Genomic DNA, 19,396 nt, shown 5'->3' on the forward strand with positions numbered 1-19,396 from the left:
CCTAGTGTATCATTCCCAGTGTCCATGGGAGCTAGACCCCTAGTGGGGCCTATACCAGGGGGTAGCCAACTCCAGTCCTCCAGATCTATAATAGGTCAGATTTTCAGGATAACCCTGCTTCAGCACAGGTGGCTTAGTCTTTGACTGAGCCACTGATTGAGCCACCTGTGCTGAAGCAGGGATATCCTGATAAGCTAACCTGTTGGTTGCGCTTGAGGACTGGAGCTGGCTGTGCCTGGCTTATACACTTAGGATGCTGAGATATCTGAGGAACAGAACAGAAAATAAGACATATTTACCAGAAAAAAATTAAACAGTATCTAGTTTATTACGTAGAAAGATTTTCCAGAATTTATAAACAACCACATTGTTCATTCCAGGGAGTTTCGATTGATAGAATTCAGCCACGCGTCACTTTTCTGCTTTGCATTTTTTTTTTCTCCTTTTTTTCCCTCTTTTATTGTATTTTTTTTCCCCATTTTTTTTTTTTTACATTTGTTTTACACTATGTACAATGGAAGACTTGATTTCATATTTTTATTTTTTTCTTGTACCTGTGCAATGCAAAGGTTTGTGTTTCCCAAACCTGTGAGTAGTGTGTATAGCGAGGTCTTCAGTTCCGTACGGTAATCCCTTAGTGCGCTGCCGCCCTTCTTTGGCACCAAAGGGGTTAAGCGCCTCACTATGCAGCGAGTGCAAAACTGTTGGGTTATTGGGGTTACGTTACGACTGATCGTCACTAAAACAGGACTGTAAATAAGGGCCCTAGCAATCTAGGACACGATTTCTGTATTACAATCTTAAAAAGGAGAAAAGTACCCTACTTATATTCATATTAGCCTCAATTAAGCAATTACCCAAAGTCTGTTTAACAACAGAATACCTCAAAGTCCCACATCAAAAAGATGTGCTCTAGCAAAAGAAAAAGATAGATTTAAAAAAGAAAAATTAAATGTATAAATCAAAACCTATGTTAAATATTTAATTATCTCCAACCATTATTAACAGTTCTGTACGTAATAATTTACAACAATGATTTGTAACACAGTTTTCTTTTTCTTGTAATCTTCAGCAGCAACTTAAATTGAATGAGTTGTGAAAATGTGCGCGTACTCGGGGCCCATTAACCCCACCATGCCCAGGGGTTGGGTGGGTCAGATCGCCGAGAATGACTGCCAGGGTGAAGTAGAGCGGACTCGTTGTCCATCCATCACAGTGCTTCTTGCTTGGCACTACAGGGAAGGTGCAATTCAGTCAAGTGACTCCTGAGGTTTGCGTGTAAAGTAAACAAAGTGAACTGGATGCAGCGTACCATCTACGGAGGAAGAGGATGTGAGGTCCAAGTTGTGATGTGTGAAGGTTACTGAGAGAGTCTGTTTTCCCGTGAGTTTGAAGGAGTTATATGCTGAGGTCGCAGAGGTCGTTATTCTAAAATACAAAAGGAAACAAATAAAAGTTTTTAGTGATGTAGTTAATGCTGGATGATGAATGCTGTGGTGAATGACAACAGGGAAACAATGTTAGACATATGCAGTGTATAATAATTCTTTTTTTTTTTGGCTCAGACTGTGAAATTGTCCCTAAAACAACTCAATGCTGCTTATGGCCAATAAAAACTGAAAAACCAAGCACGAGTCTTTCTACCATGACAGCTACAGCACGCAGCAAAAAAGGTCCACACACAGGCTATATAACATAAGTAACAAAAATAAGCCAATAAATACCAAATGTATCCAACTGGTTTTATCATCATCAATAACACCAAAAGTGGATTACCTGCACATACAACTAACTATGCAGTATTTGCAAACAACGAAACATCAATCCCAATGCACACCCAGCAGTTCTTACAAAGTCAGCAATGACTTGGCATTAATGTATGGCGCTTAACCTTGGACAAGGGCCTAGCTTCTGAAGTATGAGACTTGATCTTGGGCAAGTTATTCTAGATCCTTTTAGGTCTTACCAAAAAAAAATTCTCCAAATCTCAGAGGCCAGTATTTACAATTCATTCCATGCTACTGTGATAAATTACTATGTTAGTCCAGGCTGAGTATGCACTACTGCACTTAGAAGTTACTGATGCAAGATTATAGGTTCAGAAAAGTATAATAGCCATTATCAATCAAGCCACCTCATGGAAGTTAACCAATAATGGCTATAGGGAATATAACACAAGGAGTCCCAGATAACAAACATGAAGTCATACGCACATTTTATATCTTGGGCAAATCCCTATCTCTACCTGTGCCTCAGACACAAAGGACCTCCTGGATGTCTTAGGCACCATCTTTATTATAGACCGTCAAATGGCAGAACTCTGTTCACCATTTAACAATAGAAATCACAATATGTTTTTCAAACTTGTTTAAAAAAAAGTGCAATAGGACATTATAGGCGTTTCCTAACTAGGAGTATAGTACACAATACATGGAGACATAACAGCACAATAACTGGTACCTGAAGCAAAGACCGATAAGTGACAGGCTCTTTTTGTAGACAACTGGTTTGGGCCATGAACCAGGGAGAGGCCATTTGTTACTCAAGTGTTAAACTCCTCCAAATACACAATTTCCTACCACACTGCTGGGATATACCAATGCTTGTCAAAAAGTGGAAACATTTAAAAATATATATACTTGCTAGATTTAAAAAGTAAATGAGCATTCTGTCCTAGCCAGGTACATGATCCAAAAGCTGGAAAACCCTGTTCCAAAGTCATATAAAAAAAAACTTTGCAAACACTGTTTGTAATGGGTACAACGGAGCTTAATACAGTGTTTTATACAACACCTATAGATGTGCACAGGCTCCGTACGGTAACTTTATTACAACTCTATTGCATGTTGCTTTTGGTCACTTTAAAAATGACCAAAAGCAACAAATCTACAAGGAAATACTTGCATGCAATTGAAAGGAAAGCAATCGCTATAGAAAGCAGTAAGCTAATATTAAATCATCAACATAGCAGTGTATTATAAAGCCGCATAGTAAACAATGATGCTTCTGTGGCAGAAGGTCCTAAAACTTCACGTTGAAATTATTCCCCTAGAAATAGGTTCAGTAAAGTAGGAGAAGACACAGAAATGCTTAATTCTGGCTTAGATCACCGTCTGGACACCCCATTGTTTCTCATCACCAACAGTCAGCATTTCCTTAACAACCCTTAAAACAGTGCTCAACACAACAGGCTTAGCGTAGGGGATCTCGGGCTGCAGTGAGCTCAGCTAAGGACCATTTCATGTCACTGACATCACTGTTGGCAGCCCCAGAAAAGGGAAAACCTGTGTTTAATCTATTTCCTACTTACCGCCAGCATTAGCTGGAGTCCCCAATAATACAGCTCTGTGGTTGGAGCTAGACATTTTTGTTGGATGACTCAATCCTCCCTGGCAAGTCGAACATGCAACCGTGAATGTTATGGTGAGGTGAGGGTTTGTAAGGCTAGGTCCCCAGTTCGTTCTGCAGCGCACGCTATGGCGTGAGCTGAAAGAACACGTATCGCCCCTCGATGTGGCCGGGCCTACCTGCCTTGGCGTGCAATTTGCCGCCGCGTTGCTCGACAGATTTTTCCGAAGACAACAAAACAGTGTTCAGAAGTAGTGACGGCGTCATGTGGATGTGAGAACCAGACTTCCCAAGCCAATCAGAGCGAAGGAAATAGCAGCCAATAAGAGCACAGACTCTTCAGCTTGCTGCTGTGGTAGAGGATGTTACTTTTTAGCCACGCTCCCTCAACGCATGTTCCGTCGCAAAAACTCATTCAGAGGTGAGACTGCAGAACGCGGTTTCCACATGTACATGCGCCAGACGCGCATGCTACACTGAAGACTGGGGCCGTAACCTAATGATGTACGCTTCATTTCTGCTGCGGGGTGTGTTTTAAGGGAGAATGCACCTTTTTTCGGTGCATTTTAAATCAGATCAGAGATTAGCAAATCAGAGGATCCTTTCAACACAATCCACACACTATTATCTTAGCTTTATTACATTTCCCTGAAACTATGCACACTGATGGATGCAGTGATGATGACACTTGTCTTCTAAACTGTCAAAACAGCTAATGTATGTAGAGTATTCTGCTAATCTACCACTCAATTAGGAGACAAAAAAAGGAAACGGAATTTAATGGTAAAAAATAAAAAAATAAAAACCAGATCCTAAATTAAAGAAAATAATTGAAAAGGGTCTGTAGTATGCACTTTTTTTTTTTAACAGCAATATCTTATTTCCAGAATCATTGATTGTCATGATAATGTCATGAGATATTGGGTATTTTTAATCCCTCTGGTGCTTAAGGGGTTAATGAGCTACACTTTTAACAAGAATACAAAATGCCGGAGTCTGAAACAGGTCAGAACTGTTTCTTTGAACTGCTCTAAATTTCAAAGGGATTTACTTGAGGAGGGGGGTCCGTGTGGATGGCCCACTCAAGGTGTCAATTGAATTAATCAAGGTTTACAGACAGGGTTGGGGGAGAACAGCTTCAAGGTATGTTGTAGAAGGGGTGGGCTCATTGTACTTAAATCTGGGCCAGGTTGTAAAACAGCAGATCTGTCCAGGGGCATGCTTGGAAAGCATGGAAGACCTCATCTTCAGAATCAGTGCCTCTGGGAAAATCCATAGCATGTGGTAATGTACTGTATAGGATTTTCTGTTTTACTCCTTTTATTTTAAGAAGCTGTTCTGCCTTATATTGTAACTGTATGTTTATTTTGTAATACCTTTTCTGTAGTTCAAGCACTGTATTTTTTTATATATATTAAAACATTTAATAAGTAATGCTTTGGGTTCTCAATGAACTTTGTACACGCTGGAGAGAATAACTTGCTAAATTCGGGCACATGTTACTACAACTAATTGTGTGTTAGAGTGCATAGTTTTTCCTATAGGAAACAGGGACCTGAGGCCCTGCCAGATATTTTAGTCTAAGATCTTTTATCAGATCTGCATAACCTCAGGTGGTGGCAGTGGATGGTTATGATGTGCAATTGAGTAGGGGTTAATATTAACTCGCTGGTTCCTTGCAGAGGAGAAAGGTGGGCTGGCTAGATTAGCCGTGTGTGTTAACCCTGGTTGTATATCTAAAGTCACGTGCTCACTTGGGTGCTGTTCGGCGTGGTGGTATATTGGGACGGCTTGAGGAGAGATACAACTCATTTCAGGGACCCTTGAGGGGGTGAAGAGTGGGTGCGCTTGCGAGCGTTGGTATTAACCCTTGTCCCGTATGCAGGTCGCGTGCTAGCTGGGGGTCGTACGTGACATGGATGCTAGAAGTTCTTAGCTCTGGGCTTGAGACAAGCTATTAATGCAGAAAAGGTAGAATCCATTGAAACGGTTCAGCCTCTCATACATGAAAGGGGTGCTCAGATGCGCAAAACTCTAACCAACAGTGTTTGCAAAATGTTGACAAGTTTAATCAACCCCCTTCTTTTTTTTTTTTTGCTGTTTAGCAACACACCGTGAAATAGCACGTTTACTAGGGAGAGGAAAAGAGGGGGGGGAGGGGTGAGAGCAGGTGGGGGAGAGTGGACAAGGGGGCAAAGCCAAGTACCCATTGGAATATACCACCTAATACACTCATCTATACAACACATGGAGAGATGCCAGTGAACACACCTATGATACCTCGGGAATAGGCTAACTTAACCCTTTGGGTGCCCAAGACGGACTCACAGCATCATGGCGTCTGGGGACCCATGACGTAGTGGTGACACCATGCCCGCAGAGTGCTTTTTTTCAGCTTAGGACGCGATCTGAAGTGAAGGTAAAAGGTAGAGGACTCTTCTGCGGTTTCCGGGCTAAGGGCATGTGCCGTCTCATGACCCCTTTCAAATAGGCCCCGTTTCAGGATCTGGATCAAATGTTGCAAATTTTGGCGATGCAGAAAAAAAAAAGTTTGTGAAATTTTTTGTGCAAAACCAAAAAAGGGTCATTTTGCATGGGCTTTCCCTATAAAGCATAAACACGCATGTAATGTCAGCAGTCTGATTTCTGCGAGTGTAACACTCCCCAAGCATGCAGACAGAGGATGTCAATACATGCCAAAAAAAAGGGGGAAAAATCAACTTTTTTAAATGTTTGAAAAAGTATGCGCTAACATTTGAGTAATTGTAAGTTTTAAAGATAGTTCACCCCTGCTACATATTAAAAAAAAAAAAAAAAAGCATTATTGAGGTATTGTCATACTTGGTGTCATCAATCCAAGATAGCCAAATGAAAGACAAAAAATAGTTAATTCTGCGTATTTGAGGGATTCATAATGTGACTAAAAGATGTCATAAACTTGCTTTATGGGAGTAAGAGTTAAATGTACATCAGATCTGTGAACAAGTTATTTAAGGCAATGATCTTGTATCTCCAATCTGGGGCCTTAACTCTGCCCCATAATTCAGAGAAAGCACTAATGAGACCAAGCAAAGACGTCATGTCTGGTTTCATCTGGGCATCCTTAGAAGTCTTGCAAAAGTGATCATTAAAGCTGTGTTTCTATATGCGGAGGGCTTGTTCTGGGCACTGCTTAATGCATGTCATAATAACTTAGCCATTACACCACTCAAAAGCTTGGAGCATTTCAGACTGTCAAATGCATACCGTTATGATTCAGGATCAGGCATCCTGGAGGCAAAAAATTATTCGGGGTCAGGGGAGCTGCAGGTTCACAAACAGGAAAGAAGAAAATAAAGAGAGAAAATATGGTGTAATACGTTTCCACCATCCTTAAGGCAAGCCTAACCTACAAAGCACATCTCTACAGGAGTAAGCTCTTAAAGAGGAACTCTTAAGCAAACATATACAGTAGTCAGCTCCAGCATTTCTGGTCTTCTCTTTCTCAATCTAATGCAGGGGCGGCCAACTCCAGTCCTCAAGGGCCACCAACAGGTCAGGTTTTCAGGATCTCTCAGCTTCAGCAGAGGTGGCTCAATCAGTGGCTCGGTTAGAATGGCTGAACCACCTGTAGTAGGGATAGCCTGAAAACCTGACCTGTTGGTGGCCCTTGAGGACTGGAGTTGGCCGCCCATGTTAAAAGATTGATAAGACAGCTGGGCATTCATATAAACAATTTCATCTTCACATGTCCTCAATGACCTTGGGCCCCCCCGCACCTTCGCTCTATCACTCATGATTCAATTCAAAGCAGAAAAGTCTGGGGAAAATATATTGTTCTTAGAACAGTGTGCGGTGTGCGCTTCTTTTGGCCACTTACATACACACAAGCTGTAAAATGCATTACAGGCATACCCCGGTTTAAGGACACTCACTTTAAGTACACTCGCGAGTAAGTACATATCGCTCAATAGGCAAACGGCAGCTCACGCATGCGCCTGTCAGCACATCCTGAACAGCAATACCGGCTCCCTACCTGTACCGAAGCTGTGCGCAAGCGGGGAGACTATAGAGCCTGTTACAAATGCCTTATTTACATCAGTTATGCACGTATATGACGATTGCAGTACAGTACATGCATCGATAAGTGAGAAAAAGGTAGTGCTTCACTTTAAGTACATTTTCGCTTTACATACATGCTCCGGTCCCATTGCGTACGTTAATGCGGGGTATGCCTGTATTTCAGAGAAAGAATAAAAATGTAACTTTCAACTCTGAAACTACAGCCGATACAGCTTTACCAAGGTTGCGATGTGTGCTCCTGCACTGAATTCAGTTGCACATGCACTAAAAATACTATTACAAAAGGTCATTACAAATCTTGAAAGCCACTGTGTTGTGTCACTGCTTACACTATAACAACAGCAGAGTCAAAACTTCAAACAGCACCTATCACAAAGTATTAGGCACAAGCAGAAGATAGAGAGAAACCTACAGAGCTTGGAGCTAGCAACACGCAGGCTGTTCAAATGAAGGCTGCCTTGCCAGCTCAAACCAGAGGCGCACCGCCTATATATAGAAGTGATGCCTCAGCACCAAGCTTTTGTAGCATGCAGCATCTTCAATGCCAGGAAATTGGAGGAAAAACCCTTAGAGGAACCTTAAACTGATGGATGCAGTACAAACAGCAAAAAAACAAGAATAGTACCGTTTCCAACTGTAACTGAACTTTCACTTTGATTCTGTACAGTCTGCTTCCTTACTTTTACTAATTACCCAACATTTAGCCCTTTCCCAACTGGAGCTTCAAATTACCAGCACCGACAAGATATCAAAAGCACTCTACTTACAGCAGGGCACCCTAAAAAAACTTTTGTTGGAAGAACGAACATCGAAAGATATTGTGAGTGTGTATATACATATACACACACATACACTACATATACACACACATACACTACATATACAGACACACCCTGGTTTAAGGACACTCACTTTAAGTACACTCGCGAGTAAGGACATGTCGCCCAATAGACAAACGGCAGCTCGCGCCTGCGCCTGTCAGCACGTCCTGAACAGCAATACCGGCTCCCTACCTGTACCGAAGCTGTTCGCGCAAGCGGAGAGACTATAGAGCCTGTTACAAATGCGTTATTTACATCAGTTATGCACGTGCATGACGATTGCATCGATAAGTGGGAAAAAAGGTAGTGCTTCACTTTAAGTATATTTTCACTTTACATACATGCTCTGGACCCATTGCGTACGTTAATGCGGGGCATGCCTGTATACACACTCCATGAATCACACAAGCCTTATTCCTATTAAACACGAAGGAAAGCAGAACCTTTGATTTGCGATATGATAAAATAATTACCAGTGCAGAAAAACTATTTGGCATCAGAGTTCGTAGATCGAAGCCTTCCAGTTGAAAGCAGGAGGGAACATTTTTTTAAAATAATAAAATCAGAAAACGCTGCATTGCTTTTAATTAGATGTTTTCTATTTGTGCAGAATTAGTATATTGTTCTGAAGAAAATATATCCAAACCCCGTTCATGCTCGGTTTAATGACCCCACTGAAGGATACAAAATTAATCTACAGTTGTAAATCACACAGCAGAATATGGTCACTTTTTTCTCGTTATTTGCAGGTTTGGGAACACCCCAGATATAGTAGAAATGCGTCTTCATCAGTTTTTAAATCATACACTCGTTCCTCAAAAGGAGCCGGAATGGACGACAAATACTAACCACTTGGCCCACCTACTTAGATTGTAAGCTCTTCAGGGCAGGGCCTCTTTTCCCAAATGTTATTTTTGTATGAAGCGCTTATTTCGATTAGGTCCCGTGTATTACTGCTGTAAAACACTATGTACGTGTATACTCTGCCCATTTTCCCCTCTACTGTAAAGCCTCACACCCTATTTGACCTATGACCTTTTAGATTTAGGCTACCCTTATGTCCATCTATCCTAAGCATTTTTTTCATCCACTTATTGCAGGGGTTCTCAACTCCAGTCCTCAAACCCCCACACCAGGTTAGGTTTTCAGGATATTCCTGCTTCAGCACAGGTGGCTCAATCAGTCCCAGCTTCAGCACAAGTGGCTCAGTCTTCAATTGAGCCACCTGTGCTGAAGCAGGAATATCCTAAAACCCTGACCTGTCGGGGGCACTTGAGGACCCCCTGCACTACTGGATTAGACTCCACCAGCACTGAGGAGGCTAATTTCACAAATCTACCACCCTTTCCTCATTGTTGGCTTAACGTACAATACACAGAGGATACCACCCAGATCATTTCAACATTAGTTAAAATATATTGGAGGGGAAATATTATAACCAAGAACACTAGTGACCAAAATTCCACACAGGGTAAGATAGTGTAGACAAAGTACTCTCTCTGGTAACAAACGTGCTTCAACTGCATCAGTACCCCATATGGAAAATGAGATCATAATGCCATTGAATAGAAGTGGAACCACCCCATACAAACTTCCAGAACTCCTCACCAAGGGACCAGCAAAGTTTTCAAGCTCAATATGTTAGATAGAAGATACCAAATGAAGCGAAGCGTTACGGGTGTTCCAAAATATTATTTACATGTGTGTGCTGCAATTCACATCTGAACAACCCATTGGAACCAAAATGTGGAAAGAAAAGAAACATCTTGAGCCAGTTAAACTCCCGAGACGTCCCCAAAAAAAAAAAGCAACACTTCTCTAGCAAACAAATGCATTTATCAGCGTGAGATACTGAGAAAATGCCTTATTAACAAAAAGATAGAGAGTTACCTCACGTACAAGGCAATAGCTTAGGGTCCCAACTCGCAGTGATTTAGATAAAACAAAGTTTAGCCTTTTGCTGAGAGAAGGACCCGCAAAACATTGTTAAAACAAAAAAAGTGCCGTCTCTATTGACTGCCATGTTGCAAGACTATGAGGCATAATCAAAACTAGCTGTGTGCGACCTTCATCCTTTATGTACGTGACCTTCAGGAAACAATATTATTTCGCGTTCCTTGTGAGTATTTTTTTCTTGGCATGTACAGCATTGTGCATGTGAATAAAACATACATTTTAACTCCGAATCAGGGAAGATCTGGTTCTTGTTGGCGGAGTCAGAAATGTTACTTGGGGTGGTGGGTGTTACTGAGCAATAAATACCTTCATCCGTAACCATGCATGATTTCAACATCTTAAAGAAGGTAAAGAAAACCGTACCTTTTCCTTTAATGCTGGTAATTTATAAATTGTAATAATGACTTTTCAGATGAAGTATTTCCTGGCGGTTAATGCCCTCGTGGGTTGTTCGCATGCTGCGTTGCCTCGGGCCTTCAATTCATTCTACAAGGCATTTACTATCAGGAAATGACCTCTCCAATTGATTATTACTTAAAGGTGAAATCCTGGATAGTCTATTTTAAACACATTTTTGTTTAGGACACTTTCTAACTATTATTGATGCTGGTCAAACAATTCACAAATGTTAAACAATTTGTTTCTCTACAAGGAAGCATTTTAAAAACAGCCGTCAGGAAACAAACGATATGCAGTCTGATAAACTCTATACTGTACTCTGGGTGATGTACTATTTATTAATTATCCCTATGTGTGCACAGAGCAAAATATCCCAATGACTATGTAGAGGTGTGCCTAATACACACAAACACACACACATACACACACACACACACACACACACACACACTGGGGTCTGCAATGTAAGTGTGACATAACCTTTCACAAGTGTTTGTTTTTTAATTTGCATTATTCATGGCGTACAACAGATTACATTTTACAACAGATATTGTTGGTTCAGATGAACTAGCCCTGGTTGAGTCTTGTAGAAATTTGGTAGCATTACCTTTAATTGAACGCCGGCTGCGCATGTTGTCAAATAATAATGTCCTAAACATGATCTTTCCAAATACAACCCAGGGAAAAAAAACAGTCTGCAGCCTAAAAGTTCTGCTTGTAGTCCTCATCCCATGTGAAAGACCGCGTCTCCCATTTTAGTATTATTATTAATACTGTTTATTTGTAAAAGTGCCAACATATTCTGCAGCACTGCAGCGTCACGGCAATCTGCAATTAAGCCCATTTGTCTCTCCTGATTTAACTAAACAAGGATTTAATTGTAAAGATAACAAATCTGTATTCAGCAGGGGGAGGATCACAGCATAAGGCTGGGGAATTACAGGATTGTAATGAGTTCAAACCTGGAACTCCCATTCTGAAGGAGTCTTCTGCTAGTGCTAGGCAAACACAACTGACAGATTGATGGGGTGTTCCTCAGAAACCCTGAAAAGGGTTCCAAAGGGTGTTCCGTTGACCTTATAAAGGAGAGGAATCCTGTTTATTTTCATAGGCTTCCTGCTTTGCCCCATTTTTATTACCCCATCTCTTTTTGTCTAACCAAGTGTGCGTTATTGGGCTACAGCAATCAACAATGACTATTATTCCCAGTCAAACGTCCCATTGTAAATTAAAATAAAGGACATGTCATCCTTGAGGATTTAAAATACTTGCGTAAAAGTCTATCTTTAATAAGGGCATCACTAAGATTTCGGCCACTCGACAGATCACGGATTAGTTCAACAATTTGCTTTTCCCTACAAGGACGTATTTATATAGCACGGCGACTACTTCCCTTTGTCTTATCTGCACCTTGACGTTGAATAAACATCTGATGGGTTGGAAGAGTCTTGAGATCGAGCGAGGTAGTCATGTTCACTTCTGTGTTATATTGCAGCCTGTTCATTTTCTACTGAACAACAAAATGCTGATCTGAAGAATCATCGTCAACAAGCAATGCTGCTGTCTGATCTAATCTCCGAGGATAAAACAAAACCACAAAAGCCCTCTTTTAAAACCAGTCAATGAAGCGAAGACTCGTTTTGTCCTCATCTCTTTCCCGATTGCCAAACAATCACCACAACATTAAAACTCCATGATGAGAAAGTGTACCCTGTAGAACTCCGAACCTTCTCATTGGAAGCCACCACGAGTCGGAGAATAACAGAAAGCAGCTGTCTTCTGCGGGTTGCTTGTTAACATTTACTGCCTTAGCAATGTGTTCCCTTTGTAGATTAAAACCTTGCTGTGTGATTGGTTTATCCCAATGTTACTGTTTACACCTTTCTTAAAAGTTCAAATGGGGCAGGCGTTGGCTCACTAGCAAGTAACTCCTCGTAGGAAACAGACTCTATAGGGTAGAACCAGATGAAATAGCTGATCTGTGGTACCATTTAGTACCTGCTTTCCATCATCGCTATACTGGAGCACTCAAAAGCTTTTAAAAGGGGAGGCAGCCACAAAGAACAAAAGCGGCTTTGGATAGCGCTTAATGGTAACATTTTAAAAATACCCACGCGTAATATTAATTTACCACAATATCTCTGAAAAATAGAAAAACTTGAAACACACACACACACACACACACACACAATGCCTTATACATGATATTATCGATGTTTCTGCAAAACAGCCATTTTATCTGCAATCCAGCTCAGCCCTGATCACTGCGACGTAACAATTGTTGCAGCATTCGTTTCGCCAGCTAGTTACTGGCAGATATGGGGTTAACAGACAGAACGGCTCAGCTACATACAGCCACTTGTGTTCCTGGCCAGTACAGAGCATACTTGAGGTTGATATTTGCTTCTATTAAAAAATAAAAAGAAGCAAGAGAATGTGCTAGTCCAATATAAATCCAATGCATCCTAAAAACAGCATACGATCAGGAAATTCCTGGAAGTCTTAAAGTTACCATTACATCGTTCAGCTTTAAGGTCGACATTCCAGTTTTCCTCTAGTAAATCAATGGTTTGATTGATGCCTTTTGTTAACCTGTACAGAGAAGTGTAACAATCTGTGATCTCAGTGACCATTTTACAAGCCCCAAGTGGTCAGCACAGTATTCATAAAAACATCGGCAATTAAAGATCAGACTTGGAAAAAAATAAAAGGGCATTTGAAATGTGCAGTTCCACTAATTTAATATTTGTTTTATTCTTTTTTTAAGAAATCACCTGTTTATCCCGATCACGTACTTTGTTGTGAATTTCTTCCCTATTTTATTGTTTGAGATATATTGCTGCAAAAATTGATATTCGTGGGTTTATAAAAAAAAAAAAAAATATGGCTGTGCGAGTGAATTTGGAATATCCCCACAGCAGCCTTGCCTGCGAGTTGCAAACCCCAAGCAAAAACATTACATACCGTATATTTTATTGTGACTATTTTAAGTTCCTGGATAAAACCAGATACTAAAAAAAAGTTATGGTGTGTAAAAAAAAAAAAAAAAAAAGGAAGGAAGGACAGTAAATACAAATATCACGTGTGAGCACATTCGCATGTCTGAGGTCTGCAACCCTGCCTCTCCCCATTATCTCATCATACACTGCAGCCAAGGCTTCTGGGTAATGACATGCAAATCGGCACAATGTGTCACTCTTTACTTCGTAATCCTTTAACCCAGGCTGTGCTGAAAAGCTGTGTGATACGGCAAGCATACGCTTATAGGGGCCCATGGTAAAATGGATATGAAGAAAAGAGAGTGACACACTGTGATTATTTGCATGTCATTACCCAGAATCCCTGGCTGCAGTGAAAGCACGGTATGCTAAGCGATATTCGGAAAGGCAGGGTTGCAGATCTGTCCGAGACCTGCAAATGCGCCACAAGTGGGGATTTTTATTTACAGGTCCTGGATAGATAAAATCTTTAACAGATCAGATAGGGGAAAAAAAAAAAAAAAACGTTGTGTTAAATATGATAACGGAGGACTTTATTGCAGCTCCAACGCTTGCAGGTAAGCAGGACTGCACCTTGAGGAACATGCGTTCATCTAAGCTGTGTTTGTTCTTTTAAGGATCAATACCTTAGCTCACCCCCCTGGAGAATACAATCCATGAACAGTCACTGAGAAAGTCATTAAAACAGGGGACATTTATAACTCGGTTTAACACTTGGACATCACAAGCACGCTGCTTCCTAGCTTTGACTTTGAAAGAAGCTGAAGTGCTCTTGGGATAAAGTTACGCACAAAGTGAAGCAGAGGGGGGTCCCAGCCAACCCCTCCCCTAGTTTCTCAACGGCCTGTTTCGGAGCCCTCTCTGCTCTTGGAAAGCTGCCAGTTGGAGGAATATGACGCACTTCTCTAACCTCAAACGCATGCGGGCCTGGGTGTGTGACAGCTCCATTATTTTTAAACCACTCACAAGGATGGTGAAGGGGGTGGGGTTGGGGGGTGGGAGAGAGAGAGAAGAAGCGGAAATGGACTATAACTATTCATTAATTACACTTAAGGGCTGGAGGCAAAAAAAGAAGAAGAGGCGAAACATCTGGATATATGGAGCAGCCGTGGCACAATTCGATTATTTGGTGGATATTTACATGCTTAGGAAGATCGCACAAGTGTGTGTCAAGTTCACCCCAGATCAAGTGTCTTAAAATTCACCAACTATGATAGAGACCCTGAACAACGGACAGCAATGCTGCAAATGGTTCTGGGTAAAACCACACGGTTTATCGTTCCTAAAAATCGTATTACGTTCTATTCCTAAACATCTCTTCCCTCGTGGGTAAAAAGCCCATTTATAACTCAGGGAGTTATAGATCTCATTGGGTTTAATATCCAAACTGTATTCAATGGCTAAAAATAAAATAAAAATGCTGGTTTGGCCAATTTCCTCCCCCCCCCCCCCCCCTCGCGTTGTATTAGAGGCAAGATCTGTAATGCACAACACACATGCACGGGACGTACTTCCAGAGTCATACCAGCTGGGACATGTTCTGAAACGTTAAACACTGATTAGCAGCTGCCTGACATCATGCCCAGAACCGATGCGGGCCCCCTTCCCCGATTCCCTGACGTTGCGCTCTGCCTGCTCATTTATTCCTAAACGGATCATGAATGGGGAAATCACATGGCAAGGAGGCACGTGTATAGCCCTGTCCGCCGGGAGGCATCTCTCTGCAGAGCTGCAGTCAAATTGCAGTACAGCTCCTATAAAAGGTGAAAGCGCTCACCCACTGTGTGTCCAGTCACATTTCTTTACACATGGTTTTTGGACGCAAGAGAAGGTTTGTAGCAGGGGTGGCCAACTCCAGTCCTCAAGGGCCACCAAACAGATCAGGTTTTAAGAATATCCCTGATTCAGCACAGGTGGCTCAATCAAAATGACAGCTACCAGTGCTGAAGCAGGGATATCCCCAATACCTGGCCTATTGGTGGCCCTTGAGGGCTGGAGTTGGCCACCCCTTGTTTATAGTGATCGCTCACCATGTACTACACCTTATATACAGGTATGCATCCATTTATTTTGGTTGATGCAATCAGCACCGCTATGTAAAAACATGTGCACACAATACTGTCTCCAAATGACAATTAACTCCTGTACTGCTGAAGAGGTGGGAATGCGACTTTGCCAGTAGTCTTGACATGTTTACGTAGCCCTTGGCATGCTTCCAATTTAATTAGTAGATACTCCTTAAATGTTTCAACATTTAAAGTATCACTCCAACACAACGTCCGAACGGCATTAAACACACCTTGGTAGAAGAATGCATGCGTGCGTGCAGGAGAGAGCCGTGTGTATGTGTGTGTACACGTTAGGCCTGGAACATAGTAGGATCAGCCTTGCTGATCCGTGCTGAGGCGCGCTCACGCTCAGCACTGAGCCCCTGCAGCCACAATGAGAGCGGCTTTAGCAGGGGCTTCCACACGCATGCGGAAGCGTGTGTCTTACCAAGATTTCAGATTTGGCGCTCGCCAGAGCGCAGGGCCGATCACGTGGGCGGTTCGCCCAATGAGGGCGAACCAGCTCCGTGACGTCACTGGCCTGCCCCCAGACACGCCCATGGACGGCGCGCGCTCTAAGGCCAGGGAAAGCACCGCTTTCCCTGAGCCTCAGCGCGCCTCTGCACGGGCAAAGTGTCTATGCCCGAGGCCTTAGGGGTATTTCTGTCTCTTTGCCAGTGAATCAAATGTAATAAAGCAGCAGTTTCCATCGTTCTTTAAACCTCCATTTTCTTTCCCCTGGATGGGATGGTACCGTCACTTTTAGTGGTAAGCAACTCTGGAATCAGGTGGTCATCTGAGCTGCATATAGCAAGTTTCAAATTCACGAGCCCCCTACTTCCCCCCCAATAGGATAGATATGATATAAAATCAAAAACGAAGAGACAATACCGTTCGGTGGCTAAAGAAATGCATTAAGCTCGGCTAACACGGTACTGATAACTGTACATCAAAATATGGAAGATACCACATTGTACCGCACTCAAATGAAGCTAAAAAGCATTTCGTTCGCCACAGAACGGTATCGTCTATTCATTTTTTATAATTAAACTCGGCTAACACGGTACTGATAACCACACACACACATATCTATCTATATCTATATCTATATATATATATATCCCTATCCTTTTTTCACATCACCCTTTGAACAAAGCAATTTTTGCAAATATCTGGCGAAAAGTGGTGTAATTCTACTAAGAAACTAAGAAAAATCGCAAAATTGTTTGCAGAGCACATTTGAAGACCTTTGCCCAACAAGCACCAAGAAATTATCTTTAAACACAGTACGGTACCGCTACGCCCCCCCAAGATTACTTTTGCGTTTACTGCCTTTTGCACGGCGTGTGGCTCCTATCTAGGAATACTTCGTTCCAACCTGTTTTAGGATAGTGAGCTAAAAAGGTCACACACTGGCACTTTGTACATGGTAAATCCTGCGAAGACAGATGACAACACTACGTTAGACGGAAACGTTGATGCTTTTTACTTTTGCAAGACTAAAACATTTTTTTTGGCCAATACCACTGGAGTGCCATTTTCTTTCTCCCCAGGATTTACCATACCCCAAACTCGCCGAGGCTTTCTGAGCACCTGTGAGGGTTCTTCACCATAATTGAGTGCACCTAGCTTCTTCCTTACTGTGTACATAGTAACGTGGAGAAAAACATAGGTGTGTAATAAGAGTGAGACACACACACGTTGCAATCTCACAGTGCAACACAATGCTGTGCTTGGTCAGTGGCCGGTGCGGCTGCCCTTTTTCAGGGCTCTGGGAGTTTTCCGCCTGCTGCCGCTATGAAAACCAATCCCTCCAGCCTGCACCGTGTGTTGTTTATGTGCAGCTAAAGTTAGCAGCTGAAATGGGCACCGTGGAAAATAAATCTAAATTGTGCGTAGGTACGATATGGATACGCATGGAAAGGGCAGTGACAAGAGAAAAAACACAAGTGTGTGTGTGTGTGTGTGTGTGTGTGTGTGTGTGTGTGTGTGTGTGTGTGTGTGTGTGTGTGTGTGTGTGTGTAATTTAGCACACTTTAACTCAGGAAGAATCCCTACTTCGTATAGTGGGTAAAAAATTTAATTGGATTTTAAACTTAAAAGAACAGCTGTGGTTGCCACTTTAAGTAAGTAACCTAGCTCGAATAATCATGGAGACAAGTCGCCTAGTTGTAGGTCCTTCTGGGAAACTGGCCTCGGTGGCTGAATTTGGGAAGCCCCCTGCGTTAGCTATAGCCCTTTCCAGAGATGCATCAAAAGGCACTTGGTACGACCACCTCCCGAGAGTTTGTTACATACCTAAATCTGCGTAGGAGCCCAGAGGAGGAGAGGGTGGTCAGGACAAGCTACTTACAGGCGAGGAATAAGGATATACCGATAAGACATGTTAACGGATAATAAAAAATTCTAATTTGACCTACAATCACGGACAATGCCTTTAACCAAACCTCATCTGTGACTTGTTGCTCCCCTCCCGACAACAGAAACTATACTGATTTACACGGCAATGCCAGGGTAGAATATCCCATTAACAGTCTTGATAGTGTTAGAAATGTTTTACAAGTATAAAATCGGGTATATAACCGTCTGTGGTGGTGTGCGAATTTAATGGATTCCCTACAGATCAAGGGTGGCCAACTCCAGTTCTCAAAGGCCACCCACAGGTCAGGTTTTCAGGATATCCCTGCGTCAGCACAGGTGACTCAGTCAAAGACTGAGCCTCTGCTTGAGCCACCTGTGCTGAAGCTGGGATATCCTGAAAATCTATTGGTGGCTCTTGAGAACTGGAGTTGGCTATCCCGACTGTAGATGTTCAATCAAGGTTACTTTAGCAGTTATACACATTCTACGGTATTTCACATACACTCACAGCTCTCTCCACTCCATGTACTTTCGGTAGAAGTGTGCTTAACACCTATGCCAGCAAAAATGGCTGTTTTTGTATTTATATACCCAAGTGGCAACACTCTTACCCAGCACCTTTGCCGAGAGACCGGTCGGCAGATTAAGGGAGTTTCCTGCCCAGAGGGACGGCTAAACTTTGCTGATAAAGGCATCGCGAGGACACAGAACGGACTGCACTCAGATACTGTTTCCAAACAGAAAACGTAGCAGGAGCTAAAATTGTATATATATATAAAAAAAAAACACACTGCACATTCCGAGGGACGTTTGCTCTTTACATTTTTTTCATTTACAAGCCTCAAAAAAGGATTCCTTAAGAACGTACATTTTTCAGTAAACAAATCTAGACATGGAATTGAGATCATGAATGTTATCTAAAAGCAGGGTCTGCTACATAGCTCTCCCAGCTGCTTTGTACTGCTCTAGTCGGCCTATTTTTAAGTTAAGTTTTCTTTTCATCGCAATTGCTGCATTTTTCTCAGCTCTTTCCGTTTATATCATTTTGTGGTTTTACAGCCTTCAGAGAGGCATGCCGGGTTCTGAACGTTTTTACCCTGGGAAGAACAGAGCCGAAGACCCGTGCCAAAAACATTACAAGCAAAACCGCAAAACAGCACAGTTTGTGCCACGCGTCAGATAGCCGTGGTTACAGAACTTAAAAACCACCACACAGATACAACCTCACAGACTACAAATCTCTGCAACCCGAACACCGTGTGTATCTGGGTGTGTATATGTGTGTGGGTGCGAGCACAAATAAAAGCATTTTGTTAGCCACAGAATGGTATCATCTACTGTATTCGTTTTTTATTATTAAGCTCGGCTAACACGGTATAGTATACATATATACATACATATA

The 19,396-nt window shown here is 42.1% G+C and overlaps 1 protein-coding gene across 3 annotated transcripts in view; it reads right to left on the reverse strand.

Annotated features, from left to right (window-relative positions):
• Positions 1 to 305: 305 nt before the first annotated feature.
• IRS1 (insulin receptor substrate 1) overlaps positions 306 to 19,396 on the reverse strand; it is a 43,108-nt gene continuing 24,017 nt past the window's right edge. The window contains exons 1-2 of one of the 3 annotated variants that reach the window (XR_012787984.1): positions 12,297 to 15,024; positions 306 to 1,428 (exon numbers count right to left, since the gene is read on the reverse strand). Coding sequence is in view for 2 of the 3 variants with exons in the window: in XM_075570128.1 (XP_075426243.1) it covers positions 1,424 to 1,428; positions 6,595 to 6,651 (62 nt within the window). In the remaining variant the exon portion in view is untranslated. Of the gene's footprint in view, positions 1,429 to 6,594; positions 6,652 to 12,296; positions 15,025 to 19,396 lie in introns of those variants that run through there. The other 2 variants (XM_075570128.1, XM_075570129.1) reach the window with 2 other exon arrangements.

Source organism: Ascaphus truei, chromosome 14 (assembly GCF_040206685.1).
Source record: "Ascaphus truei isolate aAscTru1 chromosome 14, aAscTru1.hap1, whole genome shotgun sequence".
Taxonomy (NCBI): domain Eukaryota; kingdom Metazoa; phylum Chordata; class Amphibia; order Anura; family Ascaphidae; genus Ascaphus; species Ascaphus truei.